General features: G+C 37.4%; 1 protein-coding gene across 5 annotated transcripts in view; it reads left to right on the top strand.

The window, feature by feature from the left end:
• The window catches only part of cul4b (cullin 4B), a 98,010-nt gene that overhangs the window by 5,081 nt on the left and 68,324 nt on the right, over positions 1 to 24,605 (top strand). For 4 of the 5 annotated variants that reach the window (XM_051934948.1, XM_051934950.1, XM_051934949.1 and 1 more), the window contains exons 2-5: positions 7,807 to 7,922; positions 20,625 to 20,728; positions 22,073 to 22,142; positions 24,119 to 24,192. In XM_051934948.1, coding sequence (XP_051790908.1) covers positions 7,807 to 7,922; positions 20,625 to 20,728; positions 22,073 to 22,142; positions 24,119 to 24,192 — 364 coding nt within the window. The remainder of the gene's footprint in view (positions 1 to 7,806; positions 7,923 to 20,624; positions 20,729 to 22,072; positions 22,143 to 24,118; positions 24,193 to 24,605) is intronic. The other variant, XM_051934947.1, reaches the window with a different exon arrangement.

Below are 24,605 nucleotides of genomic sequence, written 5' to 3'. Positions count from 1 at the left end.
ACATTTTTCTATTAAGTGTTTTATTAAATCAAACCGTGCATGATGAACACACACAGATGTAATTGGAAAAAAGCTAGCTGGAGAACTGCTGGCTGCTTTGTCTTTTACATCTTATGGCTAATAAGGAGCAATTAAAACACTGAATGCAGCAGTTTAAGATTGAAATAAGCAATTAAGGTTGGAGAACCTTAACAAGCGAGACCACTAAAATGAAGCATTAAAATGTCACTTAAGCAATATGTGCTTCATCAGCAATAACTGAGTTCTCGTTAAGGAACTGGGTTGGAACAAAAACCTGCACATACTGTGGCACTCCAGGACCGACGTTGCCTACCCCTGTTATAGCCTACCACAGGTGTCGAACTCCGGTCCTCGAGGGCCACAGTGGCCGCATGTTTTCATTCTAACCATCTTCTCAGGCCCCTTTGTCTCTTTTTCCTTAATTAGTAGCCAAACAATAATGAGACATCAAACAAGCCACCATATGACCAGCTCACCTGTGCCCATCACACAATACCTGAAAATAAATAAAGGTGAAGGTCTCAGTAAGGTTGATCTCTCAGGTCACCAAAACATTTTGAAAATGTTCTTAGAAAAAACAGAAAAATCAACAGATTTGGAAATGTCTGCTGTGGCAGAATGAGAGCAGCAACAAGCCATTGAATTAAATAACGGGCTTAATTAACAGCAAGAATCAGCTTCTTATTAAGAGACTGTTTGGAGTGAAATTGGTTGGAGTTTGAAATCCCAGTTTAGCTGGTCATCTGTTGGCTCATTTCACGTCTCATTTCTGTTTGGCTGCCATTTAATGAAGAAAGGAATCAATTCAGAGGACTGACTCCTTAAAAACAAGGCTATTGAAATGAAGGGAAAAGGAGTTAATTAGCAGTGAAAACTACTCACTGAAAAGGGCTAGAATGAAAACCTGTAGCCACTGCAGCCCTCCAGGCCCGGAGTTCGACACCCCTGAGTAGAACAACCATTCTTTTTTTTCAGACCCTCAGAGAGTTCTTTGCCATGAGGTGCCATGTTAAACTTCCAGTGACCAGTATGAGAGTGATAACACCAAATTTAACACACCTGCTCCCCGTTGACACCTGAGACCTTGTAACACTAACGAGTCACATGACACCGGGGAGGGAAAATGGCTAATTGGGCACAATTTGGACATTTTTCACTTAGGGGTATACTCACTTTTGTTGCCAGCGGTTTAGACATTAATGGCTGTGTGTTATTTTGAGGGGACAGCAAATTTACACTGTTGCACAAGTTGTACACTGACTACATTGTGTCAAAGTGTCATATCTTCAGTATTGTCCTATGAAAAGATATAATAAAATATTTACAAAAATGTGAGGGGTGTACTCACTTTTGTGAAATACTATAGGTGGCAGAGTGCTGAAGGTTAAGATTTCCTGCAAAGAGAGGCATACAGATGGATAGATAAATAAATCTTTTCCTGTATATAATGCCTGAGGAAAAAAAATATGAAAGATTAGGAACTGATACTACAAGTCATATTTTATATAATTTCCTGATGAGGCAGGAGGCCATAATTAGATTAAGGGGAATTTAATTTTTTTTGGACATATGATTACATACCACTATTGCTGTGTAATAGTTGTGAGGTAAATTTGGTATCAGTCCCACTGAATGACCTTTATTCTTAAAACTATTTTAATGCAGCAATTTTTTTTTTTTTATTGCAAGCAGATAAAAGCTGAAACCTGACAGTAGCTAAGTTTCCATCCAGTTTTTTGCGACGTTTTGTTATCGACAAACAGAATATACGTAAAAAAAATGTGCGAAATTTGCTGTCTCCAGCCTGTTTCCATCCAACTGGCTTTTTATCAATAAAATGGTGTGCGTGATGACGTCATCCCCCCCAAAACGAACTGTCGCATAAGTTTTGTTGTATCGCGAAAAAAATCTGCCCTTGAGCCGTTTCCATACATAATTTTGTGTATGTCGCAGATTATCTACCTTTTGTTTTCCACATTACACCCCCTCCACTAAACAAAGAAACAAAGAAATGGAGAGATTATTCAGACAGTTTTTTGAAATTTGTCAGCTTACTGTTATTTCAGTTTCACAAATAATTGGAATTGTACATAATATCCGAAGACGACAGCAGAATGAAGCAGTTGCTTGTCTGATAGCCCTAGAGCTCGAAGAAAGTACCCCAGTGCGACGAAACCCACGGGTATGGGAGAGACGACGGAATAAGACCTTCTGGGAGGAGGTGGTGGAGAGACACTTCACAGAAAATCTCTGGCTGCAACATTTTAGAATGACACGGCCGACGTTTGAGATGTTGTGTGGATTCATCAGTCCTGATGTTGCGCCCATCACAGGTTGCCACCGACCACCGGTTCCAACCCAAAAGCGGATTGCCATCGCCCTTTACAAGCTGGCAACCTGCGCCGAGTATAGAGTAGTTGGAGAAACTTTTGGGGTTAGTAAAACTACCGTCCATCGATGTGTATATGCTGTGTGCACCGCTATTAAAAAAAAATTAATGCAGCGTTATATCAGACTTCCGACTGAAGCGGAGGCCAATGAAATTGCATACCGCAATTCCTTGGTGCATCTTGTGCCACAGATTTACAGTGCGCTGGATGGCACGCATGTGCCTATTCTTCCCCCGACGGAAGGCTACCGCGATTACATTAATCGCAAAGGGTGGCCATCTATTGTTCTCCAGGCCCTTGTTGATGACAGGTGCATGATAAGAGACATTTGCGTTGGCACTCCTGGAAGTGCCCATGATGCAGCTGTGTTTGCAGCATCGGATCTGTACAGGTGAGCCTACCTTTCAACATCCCTTCTCAGTGCGATAACAACTGAATTAGTACTGTAATCTGCTTCCCTTAAGGTTTTTAATTAAAACTGAAATTTGAATTAATACAAAATAACGACGTTTAATCAAAAAAAAAACTCTTTTCATCAGACCATGCGAACCGCTCCGCCATTCTCGTTTTGATTGCACGTGATGAAAATGTGACACATTTATTTGCGTTAAAGCCCTTTTTTCCGACAAAAAGTGTTTCCAATGTAGTTTTTGCGACATCTGAAGTATCGATATGGAATTTATGCGCTAAAGTTAAACGGAAAAATATTATGTCGACATGTACAACATTTTATCGATAATTAGCATTTCCATCAGCTATATCGGTAAAAAAATTTGAAGCGCTAAATATTTTTTCGCAAAAACTCCTTGGATGGAAACCTGGCTAGTAACACACTTTGTAGGATAAAAGCTGCTATCTGAGAGATTGTGTCAATTTTAACTTTCTTTCATTCCATTTACATTCTTGAGGTCATTATTCTTCAGTTTATGATTTTCAGGACACACTCTGGAGGCAGTAATTCTATATTCACTGTATCTGATTGCAAGGTACTCTCTAAACTATTAAGTTTACTTGCAGTGGTTTTGTACATAACAGTGGTATCTGCTTGTGATCCTTTGCTTGTTGAGAATTGCAGTGTTGACAGACTGAGCTATTCAGACCTGGTTTCCCATATCTTAGCAACATTATGTTGGGACTTGACCAGAGTAAGAATGATTGCCCTGTGGGCAATTGGTCTGCACCGTGTCTCTCATCCATAGTCCAGGATTATTGAACTAACTTGGAGAATGCAACATTGCACAATGACTTAACATTAGCCACCTGTGGCTATACTACTGTCAATTCCTATGCCAGATTTGGCATTAATGAAAATGTAAATTTATTCATAAATTTAAGGTTTTATTTATTTATTTATTTTTTAATCTTAGTTCCTGTTCCACTACCGACATCTAGTACAGTTCTCTGCCTGTGCATTTTTTTTTCTATCTCACAGATATTTCCCCCTTCGCTCATTAACAGAACCCATAGTTGCATACTGTAAATACCCCCCTTTGGGTCTTCTGCTGCTTCTACATCTGCATAGAGCAGACTACATCTTTATAGAAAGGGCCATTACATCTGATTTAAAGACCATCAACCTCATCCTAATCGTCACATTCTGACAGAGTATCTCTAGGTCAGAGCATCATCAAAATGGCAGGGTTTGTGGGGTCTTCCCTGTATGCACTGGGTAGTACCTACCAAAAATAATCCAAGAACAGTCAACTAGTGACAGGGTCATGGGTGCTAAAGGCTCATTGTTGTGCTTGGGGAGTGAAGATGTAGTCTAGTTGGTCTGATTCCACAGAACCTTCCCTAGCAGAACACAATAGCGCTTATGTCTTGGCATTCATGTGGATGCTACTTTTAACACATACCACCTACCTAAAGATTTTTGCTAACCACATACATGACTTCCTGGAAACGGTTTTCTCTGATGGCATTAGCCTCTTTCAACACGATAATGTGCCCAGGAGTGCTGCAGAAATTGTTCAAGAATGGTTTAAGGAATGTGACAAAGCATTCAGGGTGTTGACTTGGCCTCCAAATTCCCCGGTTCTCAATCCATTTGAGCAACTGTGGAATGTGCAGGAAAAAAAAAGTCTGATCCATTGAGGCCCCACCTCTCAACTTGTAGGATATGCTGCTGAAATCTTGGTGCCAGATACCATGGGACACCTTCAGAGGTTGTGTGCGTCTTACAACTTATGAAGCTAATATGCGTTGTATGCATAATGTGTTCAGACCTAAAAAAAAAATGCTTCCTTTACATATTTTTACCATACTACCAGTTTTAAGTTTTTAGAGTTGCAGTTTGCACTCACCTTGGAGTGATTTGTTGCTCCAGCTCTTTAAAGCTTTAGAACTCTACCTCTGCATCGATATTTTAAAATCTTGCTACAAATATTTGAAAAGGCAGATGTTTGGAATTTGAGTAGCCCACCAAAAGGCATGTACTTTTTTATTAAAACTGTTTTTCTACTTTCGTTGATTGGCCATGTATTGGGATCAAAGTACTTTTTTACAAAAACTCAAACAGGGTCTGTTCTCTTACAATACTTTATGGCACATGGTTATATCCGCTTTCTTCAGCTTTAACAAGTTGTCCATTTCTGTTGATTAGAAGCACCCCTGAATGATAGCGTTGCTGCTTTCATACTTTACTAGAGTGATCATTTGTCTTGGATCATGGAAAAGTGCTAGACTTGCTAAGCTTAGTCTTACCTCACCAAAAGATCATCTCAGATTTTGGCTTGTTCATTCTTAACTTTTCCACATTCCAAACCAAGAAAGTGTCCACACTGCACAGACAGGCTGTTGCACTTGGCTTTCTGGAAAACATAGGATAGACTTTTAGCTGCTTATTTCAGAGTAATGTATTTTGTTGCTAAAGCCCACTCCCCACCCAAAAGTGAGTGATATTCAGAGCTCTTAAAAGAGCTTTCACTAATGTGGTGTTAATTCACTCTCAGGAACCAAACTTTGTATTTTTTAAAGGTGATCATTAGTTTGTTGGTGGTTTCTTTTGCAATACTCCTAGTGTAGATGCAGATGTTTTGACAGACTTCTTTTTCCTAGACAGTGTCAGGATGTTGTGTTGTAGTTTCCAAACAATTTATATGTTTTGACTCCCATTTCCTAATCACATCATTTTTTCATCTTTATCACCGAGGATTTTTTTAGTCTTCATTGCATACCTTTACTTCAGAGTCACTAAGAAAGAACTGGATTCTAAATAGACCAAATGTTTTTTCAACAAAATTTTATAGTAACTTTTATAGTGCACAATAAGTATAGCAGTTATATCTCTATTTTTTTCATGCGTGAAAGAAGAGCTTATTTTTTATTAGCCATTGTAAACAAAGGTTGCCTTTCCTACTTATCTACTTAAGTATTGTAGTTTGCAAAAAAAAGTAAAGAATGGAGCAATTATTATTTTTACTCAAGTAATGTGAAAATTTTAATTTGCATTAACCTCTTCTCAAAACACAATGTGGGTTAAAGGAAACACTACTGTTATCATAGTACAGAATATTTGTGAGCACACTTTTCAGCTGGAACTCAAGGTATCAGTGTTTTATCCATCCATCATTTGGGTGTTTTTGTTCTGTAGTGTTGCTTTTACTGCTGTTTGTAAAGTGAGCATTTGGAATCTTAACAGTTTTACTTACCTATCTAAATATTAAAGGTATGAATTTTTTAATTATTATACAGTGGGGCAAAAAAGTATTTAGTCAGCCACCAATTGTGCAAATTCTCCCACTTAAAAAGATGAGAGAGGCCTGTAATTTTCATCATAGGTATACCTCAACTATGAGAGACAAAATGAGAAAAAAAAATCCAGAAAATCACATTGTCTGATTTTTGAAGAATTTATTTGCAAATCATGGTGAAAAAAAAGTATTTGGTCAATAACAAAAGTTCATCTCAATACTTTGTTATATACCATTTGTTGGCAATGACAGAGGTCAAACATTTTCTGTAAGTCTTCACAAGGTTTTCACACACTGTTGCTGGTATTTTGGCCCATTCCTCCATGCAGATCTCCTCTAGAGTAGTGATGTTTTGGGGCTGTCGCTGAGCAACACGGACTTTCAACTCCCTCCAAAGATTTTCTATGGGGTTGAGATCTGGAGACTGGCTAGGCCACTCCAGGACCTTGAAATGCTTCTTAAGAAGCCACTCCTTCGTTACCCGGGCGGTGTGTTTGAGATCATTGTCATGCTGAAAGACCCAGCCACGTTTCATCTTCAATGCCCTTGCTGATGGAAGGAGGATTTCACTCAAAATCTGACGATACATGGCCCCATTCATTCTTTCCTTTACACAGATCAGTCGTCCTGGTCCCTTTGCAGAAAAACAGCCCCAAAGCATGATGTTTCCACCCCCATGCTTTACAGTAGGTATGGTGTTCTTTGGATACAACTCAGCATTCTTTCTCCTCCAAACACGACGAGTAGAGTTTTTACCAAAAAGTTCTGTTTTGGTTTCATCTGACCATATGACATTCTCCCAATCCTCTTCTGGATCATCCAAATGCTCTCTAGCAAACTTCAGACGGGCCTGCACATGTACTGGCTTAAGCAGAGGGACACGTCTGGCACTGCAGGATTTGAGTCCCTGGCGGCGTAGTGTGTTACTGATGGTAGCCTTTGTTACTTTGGTCCCAGCTCTCTGCAGGTCATTCACTAGGTCCCCCCGTGTGGTTCTGGGATTTTTGCTCACCGTTCTTGTGATCATTTTGACCCCACGGGGTGAGATCTTGCGTGGAGCCCCAGATCGAGGGAAATTATCAGTGGTCTTGTATGTCTTCCATTTTCTAATAATTGCTCCCACAGTTGATTTCTTCACACCAAGCTGCTTAACTATTGCAGATTCAGTCTTCCCAGCCTGGTGCAGGTCTACAATTTTGTTTCTGGTGTCCTTTGACAGCTCTTTGGTCTTGGCCATAGTGGAGTTTGGAGTGTGACTGTTTGAGGTTGTGGACAGGTGTCTTTTATATTGATAACAAGTTCAAACACGTGCCATTAATACAGGTAATGAGTGGAGGACAGAGAAGCCTCTTACAGAAGAAGTTACAGGTCTGTGAGAGCCAGAAATCTTGCTTGTTTGTAGGTGACCAAATACTTATTTTCCACCATAATTTGCAAATAAATTCTTTAAAATCAGACAATGTGATTTTCTGGATTTTTTTTTTCATTTTGTGTCTCATAGTTGAGGTATACCTATGATGAAAATTACAGGCCTCTCTCATCTTTTTAAGTGGGAGAACTTGCACAATTGGTGGCTGACTAAATACTTTTTTGCCCCACTGTACTTCATTTCAGCTGTTTGAACTGTCATCATTTTCTTATTATAGTTTCCAGATTTACCTGTAAAATAATCTTTAACTTTGAGCTGTTTATCTGACTTTCAGAAAAACCAAAATTACCTGAGAACTACACTGATGAGACCTGGCAGAAGCTTAAAGAGGCAGTGGAAGCAATTCAAAACAGCACTTCAATCAGATATAATTTGGAAGAACTTTACCAGGTAAGTTTGGATCTGCTGTCCTTCCTTTCTGTACGGGGGAATAAATTAACAATAACTTCCAAAGTGTCCCAACTCTATATTATTTTTTTTTTTTTTTTCCCCCATGTGGGTGTGGTAAAGTGAGGTCCGTGGCTGGTAGGCAAATTTTAAATAAAAATTGCCACTCTCGTGTCTTTGTGTGGGGAGTATGGTAGCATGGCGAGAGCGGTTCCTGTGTGCGATGTGGGAGCAGACATCCCTGCACTTAGTGCACACATGCAGGATTGGCCACGATCCTGTTGGCACTGGGAGCTGCTGATTGCCACAACTGTGCCACATCCCTGATTTTAAAAGGGAAGCATGAGTTTTAGACTGAGGAAATAAAGCCAATCAGAAAGAAAGGGGGTGATCGAGAGAAAAGAAAACAAAAGGAGGTTGAAAGATTGACAGAGGGAAGGCAGGAGGTGGAGAGATCCAGTCCAAGTGAGCAGATGAGGTGGCAAAGGCGGACAGCTGGAAGGAATGTCCCTAGGGCAGCTTGTGAATGCTCGGGGGCTGATGGCCACTGCAGCTGAGTGACCAGGGAGCTGGAGTGGCAGAAATACTGCTCAGTTGGAGTGTCACGCTGAAGAAAGGCATTTTGGCTATAGGAAAGTGAGAGGCTGAGAGGCATCTCACAGGTGGTGCCATGGACCGCAGGGGCCCGAGCCTAGGAGCAGTGTGTAAGGGTGGCTGAACTGCAGATTAGGCGTGTCCTTGGCTACAAGGACCCGTTATGGTTAAGTCAAGGAAGCGTCAGCTTTTAAGAAGTGCACCTGGGCTCATGGGTTTTAAGGACGGTTTCCTGCCCTGTTTTTAACCTTGTTTTTAAAGTTTTTTTTATTTGATTAATATTTAATCTCCACTAAACACCTATTTATGGGATTATTTTTTATTGAACTTTTTGCTCTGCACAATTTGTGGACACTGTTTTGATTTTTTGAATTGTTTTAAGTAAAAGTACTTGCCCTTTATACACCTAACCCTTGCTATATGGGTTTTGCCCTCATCTGCCTGGCTCATCTGGTTACGTTATCGGCAGTGTCGCATTCAAGAACCTACTAAAATGGACGTGGGAGCGTGGAGCTGAACCACATAGTCAAAGGAGTTGTGTATCAGTAGTATGACCTACATTTGGGATGCAGTAGTCTCACTGGTTTACTATATTGAATTGAATTTGATTTTATAGTAACTATGAAATGCTCACTGCAGGTATTCTGTTTATGTGCGCAATGAGTCATATTTTATAATAATAATTAGTATCCAGTTGTCTAACTTGCAAATGGTTCACTTTAGTGTTGAATGATCGTGTTGGACAAAGAACATTTACTTGGCTCAAATCAGAAAAACAGAAAAAATCATTTTTTGAGTGAGTACTTTGTAGCCATAGTTACTTTCCACAGAAACTGAGGCTAATCAAGTTGTGTACTAATGATGTTTCTCATTAGTCTACTCTTGTCATGACATAGGGTTTAAGAGGGTGCACAAATTAAGTCTATTTATAGCTATATTTTTTCTGTATGTTTCAGGTTATTTTGCAATTTAAGGCTTTCTTATTCATATCCAAATTTTGAATATATTCAAATGTGTATTATAGTTTTAAATATTTCAAATTACAATGAGTAATGTTAAGAATTTTAAGAGTACAAAAAGTGTAGTGCTACAGTTATTCCATGGGCTAGATGAAAACAAGATCTCAAATAATAGTGAAGTGGCCTGACTGATTAGATCAGTATAGCTACAGATGCCTTGTAGTAAAGTACTACCACTAGTCATTGTAAGTCGGCACCTGAACATTGGTGGATTGGGAGCAGTTCATGTGATCAAGGAAATGCTATTTCACAGCCTTGGAACAAGAACTAGGAAACATTATTGGGATATCTAGTAAGAGAAGAAACCGATAACAGGCATCTTGTATGGAGAGACTGAAGGTATTGATGAATGGAGTTGTGCAGAGACTTGAAGATTAAACTAAGGGGATTTAAATTGGTGTTTTTGGAAGCTAGTAGGGGGAGCACAATGAAGGAATAATGTGGGTGAAACATGGCGCAGACTACATCAATTGGTGAGGGGAGGGGATGTATAAGTGTTATATATATATATATATATATATATATATATATATATATATATATATAATATAGAGAGAGAGAGAGAGTTTTCTGTCAAATAATGCAAAGAGTACCCAACACGCGTTTCACCCTTATTTGGGCTCATCAGGCATACACACTCCACTGCACCCCTCGCAAGGATCGAACCTAGGACGTCAGCATCCGAGGCGAAGCCCCTTTACGTTGCGCCATGGCATGTGGTTCGTTTATTTGACAGCCTGAAGATCAGATTGTGTTTCACACTACGAATGCTATGAATATATATATAAATATATATATATATATATATATATATATGTATGTGTATATGTATGTATATGTATGTGTATATGTATGTATATATGTATACAGTGGTGTGAAAAACTTTTTGCCCCCTTCCTGATTTCTTATTCTTTTGCATGTTTGTCACACAAAATGTTTCTGATCATCAAACACATTTAACCATTAGTCAAATATAACACAAGTAAACACAAAATGCAGTTTGTAAATGGTGGTTTTTATTATTTAGGGAGAAAAAAAAATCCAAACCTACATGGCCCTGTGTGAAAAAGTAATTGCCCCCTGAACCTAATAACTGGTTGGGCCACCCTTAGCAGCAATAACTGCAATCAAGCGTTTGCGATAACTTGCAATGAGTCTGTTACAGCGCTCTGGAGGAATTTTGGCCCACTCATCTTTGCAAAATTGTTGTAATTCAGCTTTATTTGAGGGTTTTCTAGCATGAACCGCCTTTTTAAGGTTATGCCATAGCATCTCAATTGGATTCAGGTCAGGACATTGACTAGGCCACTCCAAAGTCTTCATTTTGTTTTTCTTCAGCCATTCAGAGGTGGATTTGCTGTTGTGTTTTGGGTCATTGTCCTATTGCAGCACCCAAGATCGCTTCAGCTTGAGTTGACGAACAGATGGCCGGACATTCTCCTTCAGGATTTTTTGGTAGACAGTAGAATTCATGGTTCCATCTATCACAGCAAGCCTTCCAGGTCCTGAAGCAGCAAAACAACCCCAAACCATCACACTACCACCACCATATTTTACTGTTGGTATGATGTTCTTTTTCTGAAATGCTGTGTTCCTTTTACGCCAGATGTAACGGGACATTTGCCTTCCAAAAAGTTCAACTTTTGTCTCATCAGTCCACAAGGTATTTTCCCAAAAGTCTTGGCAATCATTGAGATGTTTCTTAGCAAAATTGAGACGAGCCCTAATGTTCTTTTTGCTTAACAGTGGTTTGTGTCTTGGACATCTGCCATGCAGGCCGTTTTTGCCCAGTCTCTTTCTTATGGTGGAGTCGTGAACACTGACCTTAATTGAGGCAAGTGAGGCCTGCAGTTCTTTAGACGTTGTCCTGGGGTCTTTTGTGACCTCTCGGATGAGTCGTCTCTGCGCTCTTGGGGTAATTTTGGTCGGCCGGCCACTCCTGGGAAGGTTCACCACTGTTCCATGTTTTTGCCATTTGTGAATAATGGCTCTCACTGTGGTTCACTGGAGTCCCAAAGCTTTAGAAATGGCTTTATAACCTTTACCAGACTGATAGATCTCAGTTACTTCTGTTCTCATTTGTTCCTGAATTTCTTTGGATCTTGGCATGATGTCTAGCTTTTGAGGTGCTTTTGGTCTACTTCTCTGTGCCAGGCAGCTCCTATTTAAGTGATTTCTTGATTGAAACAGGTGTGGCAGTAATCAGGCCTGGGGGTGGCTACGGAAATTGAACTCAGGTGTGATACACCACAGTTAGGTTATTTTTTAACAAGGGGGCAATTACTTTTTCACACAGGGCCATGTAGGTTTGGATTTTTTTTTCTCCCTAAATAATAAAAACCACCATTTACAAACTGCATTTTGTGTTTACTTGTGTTATATTTGACTAATGGTTAAATGTGTTTGATGATCAGAAACATTTTGTGTGACAAACATGCAAAAGAATAAGAAATCAGGAAGGGGGCAAATAGTTTTTCACACCACTGTATATATATATATATATATATATATATATATATACACATACAGACACATATATATACATATACATATTTACATATCTACATATATATATACACATATATATATACATATCTACATATATATATATACACATATATATACATATCTACATATATATCTATACTAATTAATAAAAGGCAAAGCCCTCACTGACTCACTGACTGACTGACTCACTCATCACTAATTGTCCAACTTCCCGTGTAGGTGGAAGGCTAAAATTTGGCAGGCTGATTCCTTACAGCTTACTTACAAAAGTTAGGCAGGTTTCATTTTGAAATTCAACGCGTAATGGTCATAACTGGAACCTCATTTTTGACAATATACTGTAATGGACGGCAGCTTGATAGCCGTGGGAGGCGGAGTTGAGTGTCACGTCATCACGCCTCCCACGTAATCACGTGAAAAGACTGTGAACTGAGTAAGGAGAAATGAAGGAAGAGCCGCAAACAGCGAAGAACAAAAAATTAATTAAACAATTGAGAAGGGAGCGAGTGAAGCATACAAGCATCTTCATAAGGGAAACAAAGCACGGTGTAAAACGTAAGTTTAAATTAAGTTTATTGAAACGCTCCCGTTGCGGATTGCAATAACATATTCGCGAGATAAAAGAACTCAGTAGGGAGAAATGAAGGAAGAGCCGCATACAGCGAAGAACAAAAAATTCATTAAACAATTGAGAAGGGAGCGAAACAATAAGAAGCCAGCGAGTGAAGCATACAAGCATGTTCATAAGGGAAACAAAGCACGGTGTAAAACGTAAGTTTAAATTAAGTTTATAGAAACGCTCCCGCTGCGGATTGCAATAACATATTCGCGAGATAAAAGTTTAATGTGAAGACACGAGGTATAAACGAAGCACACGCTGTAGCGCAACGTTAGGGGCAACAGTTTCAACCATTCTATGATCTGCTTCTCGCAACTGAAACACGGCACATGGCGGATGTTAGCCGACTTGCTGACCGCAACGTTAGGGGCTTCAACTCTGGCGCTGACGATAGAGATTCGATTCCCAAGAGGGGATGAAGTGAGTGTGTATGCCTGATGAGCCCAGAATTAGGGAGAAACACGTGTCGCATACTCTGCATTATTTGAAAGTAAACTATTAAAACCATTCTATGATCAGCTTCTGGGAACAGAAAGAGGGCACGTGGCGGATGTAAGGCGACTTCCTGACCAACCACAAGCGTTACCTGGCAGGTAACCACCCATACAGTCAGATTGTGATTCAGAAAACGAATGCCATGAATGTAATTACCACGATCTACATACTGTCAAATAAACGAAACACACGCCGTAGCGCGACAGCTGTGAAAAGCGAGGTTCAGAAAAAAACAGATCCTTAACAAATTGTTATTGGTATACTGTATTTTCGATCCATTTAAAAAGGTTTTCTTTTCTTAAAAAATTAAAAGCAGTACTTCGCCGCATCGAAGCGCGAGAATTTGGCTATATATATCTGCTTCTCACACTTAAAAGAGGGCACGTGGCGGATTTTAGACGACTTCATGACCAGACATAACTGTTACCTGCCACGTAGGGTTACCACTTTTAATACAAAAAAATAAGGGACGCATACTGCAGCGGGTGCCACATCCCAGTGCCAACACTTTGCAGACTGTACTTAAAAGACCCGCCCTCCTCACTGGACAGTTAAAAAGACCAATCAAACTAACGATGACGTCAAGTATTACCCAATCAAAACTACGAAAGGAGGCATCTTCATAAAATGCGTGTGTGATGATTTGCATGAGACGCTGCTTTAAAAAAAAATGATAAAAAAAATACGGGATAAATCCCGTCCCGTATTGATTCAAAACGGGACGCGCAATTTCATTCTCAAATACGGGACGATTCCGTATTTTAAAGGACGGGTGGCAACCCTACAGTGCCAGGTAACCACCCATACAATCAGATTGTGATTCAGACTAGGAATGCAATGAATGTAATTACCCCGATCTACATACAAGGCGAAAGTCTTGCAACATTCAAAGATGATGGTTTGGGATTAGTACACCATACAACATAAAAGAGCTTATGAAGCCTTGAACCGAAAAAAGCAACATCTCAGAGATCGTAAAAAAAAAAAATAGGAGGTAATGTCGTTTTACTCGCTGTAGATTTTATTCAAACATTACCAGTTATTCCACGAGGGAGACCAGCAGATGAACTCAACGCGTGTTTAAAATCCATGCTTCTCCCACGCTCGGTTATATGTCGCGTGTTCTCGGGTAGGTACACCAAAAAATGTATACATTTAAGCATGTAATGGACAAACAAAAAATGAGGTATACCCGAGGGCACTGCAGTAGTACTTAATCTAACTTTACTTCTTAAATGTTAATGTTTTACTGTTTAATAATTTATACGCTTCTTATATGTTGTTCAAATTCTTTTATCAAAATACCAGTGACAGCGCAATGCACGATAACATGGAGTGAATACACCATACACATCCGCCCACGGCCGCCCTGGTGTGCGCAGACAGGAGTTGATTCTACAATAAAATAAAATAAACATAAAAGAGTAATACAATCATCACCCATAAAGCGGATAGTAGACGTGACGTACTATATGTGTACCAGATTTCAAGTCAATAGGTGAAACGGTTTGCGAGCTACAGGTGATTTAAAATCCTGGACAGACACACAAATTTCCACGGTAGCAAATTACAGAAGATGATTTTACTGTTTAATAATTTATATTTATATGAAATGTGCTTCTTATATATTACTTCATATTCTCATATGATAATGATGTTAATATTTATATTGATTTCTATGTTATTGAAACTGCATGTATGTGTGTATATGTATGTGTGTATATACAGTGGTGTGAAAAACTATTTGCCCCCTTCCTGATTTCTTATTCTTTTGCATGTTTGTCACACAAAATGTTTCTGATCATCAAACACATTTAACCATTAGTCAAATATAACACAAGTAAACACAAAATGTAGTTTGTAAATGGTGGTTTTTATTATTTAGGGAGAAAAAAAAATCCAAACCTACATGGCCCTGTGTGAAAAAGTAATTGCCCCCTGAACCTAATAACTGGTTGGGCCACCCTTAGCAGCAATAACTGCAATCAAGCGTTTGCGATAACTTGCAATGAGTCTTTTACAGCGCTCTGGAGGAATTTTGGCCCACTCATCTTTGCAAAATTGTTGTAATTCAGCTTTATTTGAGGGTTTTCTAGCATGAACCGCCTTTTTAAGGTCATGCCATAGCATCTCAATTGGATTCAGGTCAGGACTTTGACTAGGCCACTCCAAAGTCTTCATTTTGTTTTTCTTCAGCCATTCAGAGGTGGATTTGCTGGTGTGTTTTGGGTCATTGTCCTGTTGCAGCACCCAAGATCGCTTCAGCTTGAGTTGACGAACAGATGGCCGGACATTCTCCTTCAGGATTTTTTGGTAGACAGTAGAATTCATGGTTCCATCTATCACAGCAAGCCTTCCAGGTCCTGAAGCAGCAAAACAACCCCAGACCATCACACTACCACCACCATATTTTACTGTTGGTATGATGTTCTTTTTCTGAAATGCTGTGTTCCTTTTACGTCAGATGTAACGGGACATTTGCCTTCCAAAAAGTTCAACTTTTGTCTCATCAGTCCACAAGGTATTTTCCCAAATGTCTTGGAAATCATTGAGATGTTTCTTAGCAAAATTGAGACGAGCCCTAATGTTCTTTTTGCTTAACAGTGGTTTGCGTCTTGGAAATCTGCCATGCAGGCCATTTTTGCCCAGTCTCTTTCTTATGGTGGAGTCGTGAACACTGACCTTAATTGAGGCAAGTGAGGCCTGCAGTTCTTTAGACGTTGTCCTGGGGTCTTTTGTGACCTCTCGGATGAGTCGTCTCTGCGCTCTTGGGGTAATTTTGGTCGGCCGGCCACTCCTGGGAAGGTTCACCACTGTTCCATGTTTTTGCCATTTGTGGATAATGGCTCTCACTGTGGTTCGCTGGAGTCCCAAAGCTTTAGAAATGGCTTTATAACCTTTACCAGACTGATAGATCTCAATTACTTCTGTTCTCATTTGTTCCTGAATTTCTTTGGATCTTGGCATGATGTCTAGCTTTTGAGGTGCTTTTGGTCTACTTCTCTGTGTCAGGCAGCTCCTATTTAAGTGATTTCTTGATTGAAACAGGTGTGGCAGTAATCAGGCCTGGGGGTGGCTACGGAAATTGAACTCAGGTGTGATACACCACAGTTAGGTTATTTTTTAACAAGGGGGCAATTACTTTTTCACACAGGGCCATGTAGGTTTGGATTTTTTTTTCTCCCTAAATAATAAAAACCATCATTTAAAAACTGCATTTTGTGTTTACTTGTGTTATATTTGACTAATGGTTAAATGTGTTTGATGATCAGAAACATTTTGTGTGACAAACATGCAAAAGAATAAGAAATCAGGAAGGGGGCAAATAGTTTTTCACACCACTGTATATATATATATATATATATATATATATATATATATATATATATATATATATATATATATACTAGCAAAATACCCGCGCTTCGCAGCAGAGAAGTAGTGTGTTAAAGAGGTTATGAAAAAAAAAGGAAACATTTTAAAAATAACGTAACATGATTGTCAATGTAATTGTGTTGTCATTGTTATAAGTGTTGCTGTCTTTTATATATATATATATATATATATATATATATATATATAATATACACACACACATAAACATTTATATACATATACATATATATACATATCTACATATACACATATCTACATATATATACACACATACATAAACACACACATAAGACTTATTGACTGAAACGGGCTTTCACGAAAACAGTTAGGGCTTTGCTACAGGATACACCCTCCACAAGTTAACCAAGTAAAAATAAAATATATATTTCTGTTTTATTTAAACCTTTTAAGTTCATATGCATAGTCCCATTTGGCTGTTTAATTTTTTTTTTCTTTCTTCAGTAATATTTAATCTCCGTAAAGAAAAAGAACATATCCATTTTACTTTTTTTGTATCTGTGTAGTAATATTTTAGTGTAAAAGAATAACCAGTATTTAAACCTTTTATGTTACTTTATACATTTATTTTACACAATGTTGAAAAATTAATAAGAAAGCTACATATTTTGGCAGCTGCTGCTTTCATTTTCAATGAAATGAAAAAAGCTCTCCAAGAGAAAACGTCAATGAAGAAGAAACAGTTTGCACTATCTAAAAAGGAGAAACCCTCATTTATAAAAGTTTGCTGCAGATGACTTAACTGAAAATAAATGAATAGTTCCTATGTGTATAATACATATTTATCTATTTGACTTATGCCTTTATTCCACCAACTTACAACATCTGAAGTACAATTTGTTACATTACTTTTGTTTTTTGCAGCACAGGCAGGTGAAGTGACTTCCTCAGGGTCACACAGTGGTGTCAGTACCAGGATTTGAACTGACAAGCTCCGGGTTTGCTGAAATATTACTGAAGAAAGAAAAAAAACGAAAATGGGCAAATAGGGCTATGCATACAAATGTCCATCCATCCATTATCCAACCTGCCATATCCTAAATACAGGAGCCAATAAGTAGATATGTATATATACAGTATATATATATATATATATATATATATATATATATATATATAATGTGAATGTATGTATGTATATATCTATGTCTATATATATATATATATGTAGATATGTAAATTTGTATATGTATATATATGTTTATGTGGATGTGTATATACGTATGTATATGTAGATATGTGTATATGTAGATATGTATATATATATGTTTATGTATATATATGTTTATGTGTGTGTGTGTGCATATTATATATATAAAAGACAGCAACACTCATAACAATGACAACACAATTACATTGACAATCATGTTACGTTATTTTTAAAATGTTTCCTTTTTTTTTCATAACCTCTTTAACACATTACTTCTCCGCTGCGAAGCGCGGGTATTTTGCTAGTGTATATAATATAGTGTGTGTGTGTTTTTTTGGGTATTTTTTTCCCTTTTTTGGGTAAAGGAAAAGCTGGTTGCTTAATACTGAATTTTAAGTTCATGAACCAAACGTTCATATTGACATTATATTTTATAACTTGACAACCCGTTGGAAGACTTATGAATAATTTACTGTTAAAATAGCACATTAATGGATTACTGTGGTTTGGTGGCATGTACCTCAAATGAAAATATGCATGTAGCCATTAAAATACATAAGCTTTATTTAAAAAAAAAAAAAATACACGTTGCAGAAGTCACATTCTAGTTGTCATATTGTGGTTCATTTACAGTCATATGAAAAAGTTTGGAAACCCCTCTTAATTCTTTGGATTTTTGTTTTATCATTAGCGGAGCTGTCAAAGTAGAAGCTTCCTTTTAATATATGTCATGCCTTATGGAAACAGTAGTATTTCAGCAGTGACATTAAGTGTATTAGATTAACAGAAAATATGCAATATGCATCAGAACAAAATTAGGTGCATAAATTTGGGCACCCCAACAGAGATATGACATCAATACTTAGTTGAGCCTCCTTTTGCAAATATAACAACCTCTAGATGCCTCCTATAACCTTTGATGAGTGTCTGGATTCTGGATGGAGGTATTTTTGACCATTCTTCCATACAAAATCTGTCCAGTTCAGTTAAATTTGATGGCTGCCGAGTATGGACAGCCTGCTTCAAATCATCCAAAAGATTTTCGATGATATTCAAGTCAGGAGACTGTGACAGCCATTCCAGAACATTGTACTTCTCCCTCTGAATGAATGCCTTTGTAGATTTTGAACTGTGTTTTGGGTCATTGTCTTGTTGGAATATCCAACCACTGTGTAACTTCAACTTTGTGACTGATACTTGAACATTATCCTGAAGAATTTGTTGATATTGGATTGAATTCATCTGACCCTCGACTTTAACAAGGGCCCCAGTCCCTGAACTAGCCACACAGCACCACAGCATGATGGAACCTCCACCAAATTTGACAGTAGGTAGCAGGTGTTTTTCTTGGAATGTGGTGTTCTTCTTCTGCCATGCGAAACGCTTTTTGTTATGGCCAAATAACTACATTTTTGTCTCATCAGCACTGAATCTGGCTTGTCTAAATGAGCATTTGCAAACAACAAGCGATTCTGTTTGTGACGTGAGTGCAGAAAGGGCTTCTTTCTCATCACCCTGCCATACAGATGTTCTTTATGCAAATTGCGCTGAATTGTAGAACGATATACAAATACACCATCTGCAGCAAGATGTTCTTGCAGGTCTTTAAAGGTGATCTGCGGGTTGTCTGTAACCATTCTCACAATCCTGCGCATATGCCGCTCCTGTATTTTTCTTGGCCTGCCAGACCTGTGCCTGTGGCCTTCCATTTCTTGATACATTCCTTACAGTTGAAACTGACAGTTTAAACCTCTGAGATGGCTTTTTTGTAGCCTTCCCCTAAACCATGAGACTGAACAATCTTTGTTTTCAGATCTTTTGGGAGTTGCTTTGAGGATCCCATGCTGTCACTGTTCAGAGGAGAGTCAAAGGGAAGCACAACTTGCAATTGACCACCTTAAATACCTTTTCTCATGATTGGACACACTTGTCTATGAAATTCAAGGCTTAAAGAGCTAATACAACCAATTTGGTGTTGCAAGTAATCAGTATTTAGCAGTTACATGCATTCAAATCAGCAAAATTACAAGGGGACCCACATTTTTGCACAGCCAGTTTTTCACATTTGATTTAATTTCATACATCTAAATACTGCTTCACTAAAAATCTTTGTTCGGAAAACACCCCAGTACTCAGATGTTCCTAGGAAATGAAAGACATACAACTGTTATCTTTCTTGTTGAAAGTAGAGTAAATTATTATGCAGGCTGAGAGGGGTTCCCAAACTTTTCATATGACTGTATATCACTAGTTCAAATAATTATAGCTGTGTTTCTCTCCTTTTGAAAGTATAATCATTTGTATGCTTTAAAAACTGCTTTCCCAATGTTGCAATGATAAAATTAATTTCTCCAACATATACTGTGAAACTGCATATTTGTGAATTATAACAGAAGGAGTAGTACTACTTTAAAGGAGGCCTTTGCTCTCTTTTAAAATCAGAATGGGATCATTTGTAGTGATTCTGACAAACTAACAGGAACTTCAGCTCTGTTTGCTGTTGAATAAGTAGTATGTCACTGAGCAGTCAGAAAATCATAAAAAGCAGTTTTTTTGGTGTTTCTGAATGCAGTTTTTGAAGTTAAAAATATTCTGAGACACAGCTGTAAGAAAACTAGAGTCCACAATTTTTTGCCAAATGTAACTATGTTTATGATTTTTAAACTCTTTATATAAACTGCAGAAATGCTAAATGTACTCCTACTGTACATCAAAAAGGTGTCAAGTTAGATTTAACTTGGAATGTTTACTGTGGGGTAAAAAATCAGCAGTGTATATGATCTCTCAAAATTAAAAAAAAAATATTGAAGTGACTTCTGTCAAATTCGGCTAATAGTTGGAAAGTAATGTTTTTGAGAACTTTAATATGAATAATGCTAAAATGGTTTGTTTTTTCTTATTTTTAGGCAGTTGAAAACCTGTGTTCCCACAAAATTTCAGCAAATCTTTACAAGCAGTTGAGAACAGTATGTGAGGACCACATAAAGGCACAGATCCATCAGTTCAGAGAATATCCTTTTTGGTTGTTCAGTGGCACATTGATTTGATATAATTTTGTATTTTCTTACAGAATATTATACAACTATTATGTGTATTAATTTGGGATGAAATTGTCAGCTAATGTAAATAGCATCTGTCTTTTGAGATTTTTATTTTCAAAAATATTTCATAATGTAATAAACAATTTAATCTGACCAATTCATGTATAATACTGAGTTCAATCAGTTAAATTGTTTTTATATTTATAATTATTTAAATTTTAATTATATATTCCTCAATAATGTAAATGTTTCCATTTGGTTGCAGCTGTTTCCAATTACTGCATTTTTTTTACCTTATGCTTTTTTCTCTTTCCCCAATTAAATTTCAAATAATCAATACAAGTAGAAAGATTTTATGTATTTTTTCTGCTTTCTTGTCTTTCGGTTAGCTGTCTCTTAATCGGATGTGTGTCTCTGCTTTGAATAATCCATCCATTTTCCAACCCGCTGAATCTGAACACAGGGTCACGGGGGTCTGCTGGAGCCAATCCGAGCCAACACAGGGCGCAAGGCAGGGACCAATCCCGGGCAGGGCGCCAACCCACCACAGGACACACACACACACACCCACACACCAAGGCCAATTTGGAATCGGCAATCCACCTAACCTGCATGTCTTTGGACTGTGGGAGGAAACCCACGCAGACACGGGGAGAACATGCAAAACTCCATGCACTGCGTCACCGTGCCGCCCTTGCTCTGAATAAAACTCGCAATTTGGTGATATATATTTCAACATTTACTATCTAAGTTTCATTAACTAAACTATAGAAAGAAGTAATATAACTGTTCATGTGGTGGATACAAAAAGATTTGCATCAGGATCTCGTATACATTTTTTTCCCTAAAGTAGGCTGAAAATTTACAGGAGTGGGAAAAGTTCTGCATGTAAAATCTTTATGAAGTTTAGGATAAAGTGAACCACATATGCACAATCTGTCCCAAGTTAGAATGACTGTTGTCAGCTGAGGCCCCACAAGACTGGAACTGGACACGCTTACTATAAATTATTTTTAGAATTGTACACACACACACACACACACACGCTCACACATGCTCTCATACTGTATCCATTGCAAGCTACAATAACTTTTTTTTTTATTCTTACTTTAAAAGATGTCATTTATATTTGTCGGTTTTTGTTTATAATCAAGTTTTGATTTAACTAAATTACCACTTGTTACAAATGTTCTTTGTTTCTGAGAAGGAGTACATGATGCTTGTAGATTTTTGGTATTTTATAATATTTAAAATATTATGCTATGTTGGGAATTACTTATTAGTTTTCTGTTTGTTCCTTAATTAATGTATACGGATGCATTAGATAGTGTACTATTTCTTAAGAAGATAGATAAGTGTTGGCAAGATCACTGCAGACAAATGGTAAGTTTTGGTGCTAAAAGCATTTTTACTTAAATAGTAATAAAAAGAAAGTTAATCTGAAATTCAAGTAAGCTTAAGGTTCTTTTCAACTAGTAATCGGTAGGATTGGCATATTTTATATTTATACATATAATTCTATATCTTAACTTTTAACATACTGTGAACTCTGAAGTTTCTTTAGTTCTTGTGTTGGTGTATACTAAAATTTGATTTAATCTTCATATAAGTCCGTATACATAAAGACAGTCTAATATATGAAATGTCACACATACTACTGTTTAAGGTGAAGGACGGAAAAGGCTGTGGATCTGAATGACAAGAGTAAAGATTTTAAGGTGTACCAATCAATGAAATAATATGCAGTTGTAAGTTTGAGTGAGTGCTCAAACCGCGGCTGGTAGGCAGATTTTAAATAAATAATTGCCACTCTCGTGTCTTTGTGTGGGGGTGTGGTAACATGGCGAAAGTGGTTCCTTCTGTGCGATGCGGGAGCAGACGGCCATGCACTTAGTGCACACGTGCAGGATTGGCCATGATCCTATTGGCACTGGGAACTGCTGATTGCCGCAGCTGTGCCATGTCCATGATTTAAAAGGGAAGCATGAGTACTAGACTGAGAAGTAAAGCTGATCGGAAAGAAAGGGGGAGATCGAGAGAAACAAAGAGAAAAGAAAACAAAAGGAGGTTGAAAGATGGACAAAGGGAAGGCAGGAGGTGGAGAGATCCAGTGCAAGTGAGTGGATGAGAGGTGGCAAAGGCAGACAGCTGTAAGTTACTGTGTTCTGAAACACAGAAACTAACAAGCATGACAATTACTTGAAACAGTGAAGTAAATCAATGAAGTGACAGTGGTTTAATTTTGGCATGTAAACATCTTACAGTTGTCAAGTAGTCTACTTTTTTTATAATTCTTAATTTTTTTGGAAACTGCTTTGAACAGAAAATAAAAATATTCTTTGGGATCAGACTCCTTAAAATGCATTTAGCATGTAGTTAAGTCCTGTGATGTGCACTCATGCTTAGTGAATGTGTCTGTGCCTAATTACAATATGCATTTGTTACCTAGAGCAGTCTGTACCTGGGAAATATCAGTCAAGGGCAGTAGTATTAAATGGAATGCAGTAATCATTATTTTGCACAATAAGGGTATTTAAGCAGTCATAAATATATTCATGATTAATATACAATATTTAGTGTGCAGCCTTAACACAGATTTCCTAGTTTTTTTTCTTAGTAAATGCACAACTTCTCATTATTTATTAGGATTTAGTGTTTCAGTTAGCACAGAACTGGAGTTGGTGAGCACGTATGGAAAAATATTACTCTTAGCAAAACTTAAAGTAATCTGCCTTTTTCTCCACTGCCTGCTTCGTATGTCATGTGGTTGGCATATTCACTTTTTATCTTAACTGACTTATATCCCACCAATTGTTTGTTTCATTATATAGCTCTTGGAAAAGAAACATTACTTCATTGTTACATTTATTATTTTCTTTTGATATCTTAGTTGAGGAAAGACCGAGGCACACCTCATTGTCTGTTCAGGGAAGCTATAATTATAAATATCTATGGTTGTCTCTCTTTAGTTTGTATGATTTGATGCAAAGTCACATGTTTTTAAACTTGTTGCTCAGTTCCATAATTTCTTTAATATAATGTTTCTAACCTCCAGTTTTCAGTAAAAGTTATGTTGTTAATAAGTACAGATGTACACATTTTTATAGCAGTGAAAAGTTTAACAACTGTTATTTTTTTAATTGCTTATCTTGACAAAGGTGTTTTTTTAAAGCACAATATGGATTTAATACTCTTGAGTGGAAGCCTGGCTGGTTTGTTATAGCATCACTCTATAGAACATTCCTCATTTAATCACTCATATCGGCACAATCCTGATATTTAACAAAGGTGGTAAATAGGTAATAACACATAGTGTAAAGTGTTATAAAATACAGTTTATTTGTTTGTTTTAATTGTAGATCATGATAAGAAGTATATTTTTGTTTTTGGATCGGACTTATGTTCTTCAGAACTCTATGCTGCCATCTATTTGGTAGGTTTCATTTTATACCTGTTATTTGATATTCATAGTGGAGTTAAATGACAAAATTAGAGGGCTTTGTCTATTTAAATTGTTATGCAATTTCTATTTTGTTTGCTAAAGTATGTTACATTATTTTCAGTGCCTCATGGTGATTCTTATTATTATTACATTATAAAGTACCTGAACTACTTTAATCACTGTATATGGACTAGACAAATTATTACATAATGTAGATGGAATACTTCTCTTATGTACAGCAAAAGTCTTTCACACATCTAAAAAACTTTTTTCTAATTAAGTAAACCAAGGAGAAATTAACGAATTACAAGTTAAAATAACAAATACATGGAAGTATACTAAATAGTTTTAGAAAGTAACATAAATATTGATAAATATCTACTAATTAACAATCAAAAATAAGT

This window comes from Erpetoichthys calabaricus, chromosome 12, assembly GCF_900747795.2.
Source record: "Erpetoichthys calabaricus chromosome 12, fErpCal1.3, whole genome shotgun sequence".
Taxonomy (NCBI): Eukaryota; Metazoa; Chordata; class Cladistia; order Polypteriformes; family Polypteridae; genus Erpetoichthys; species Erpetoichthys calabaricus.
Note: the sequence above shows the minus strand (reverse complement) of the source record. Positions and strands in the feature narration are given on the sequence as shown.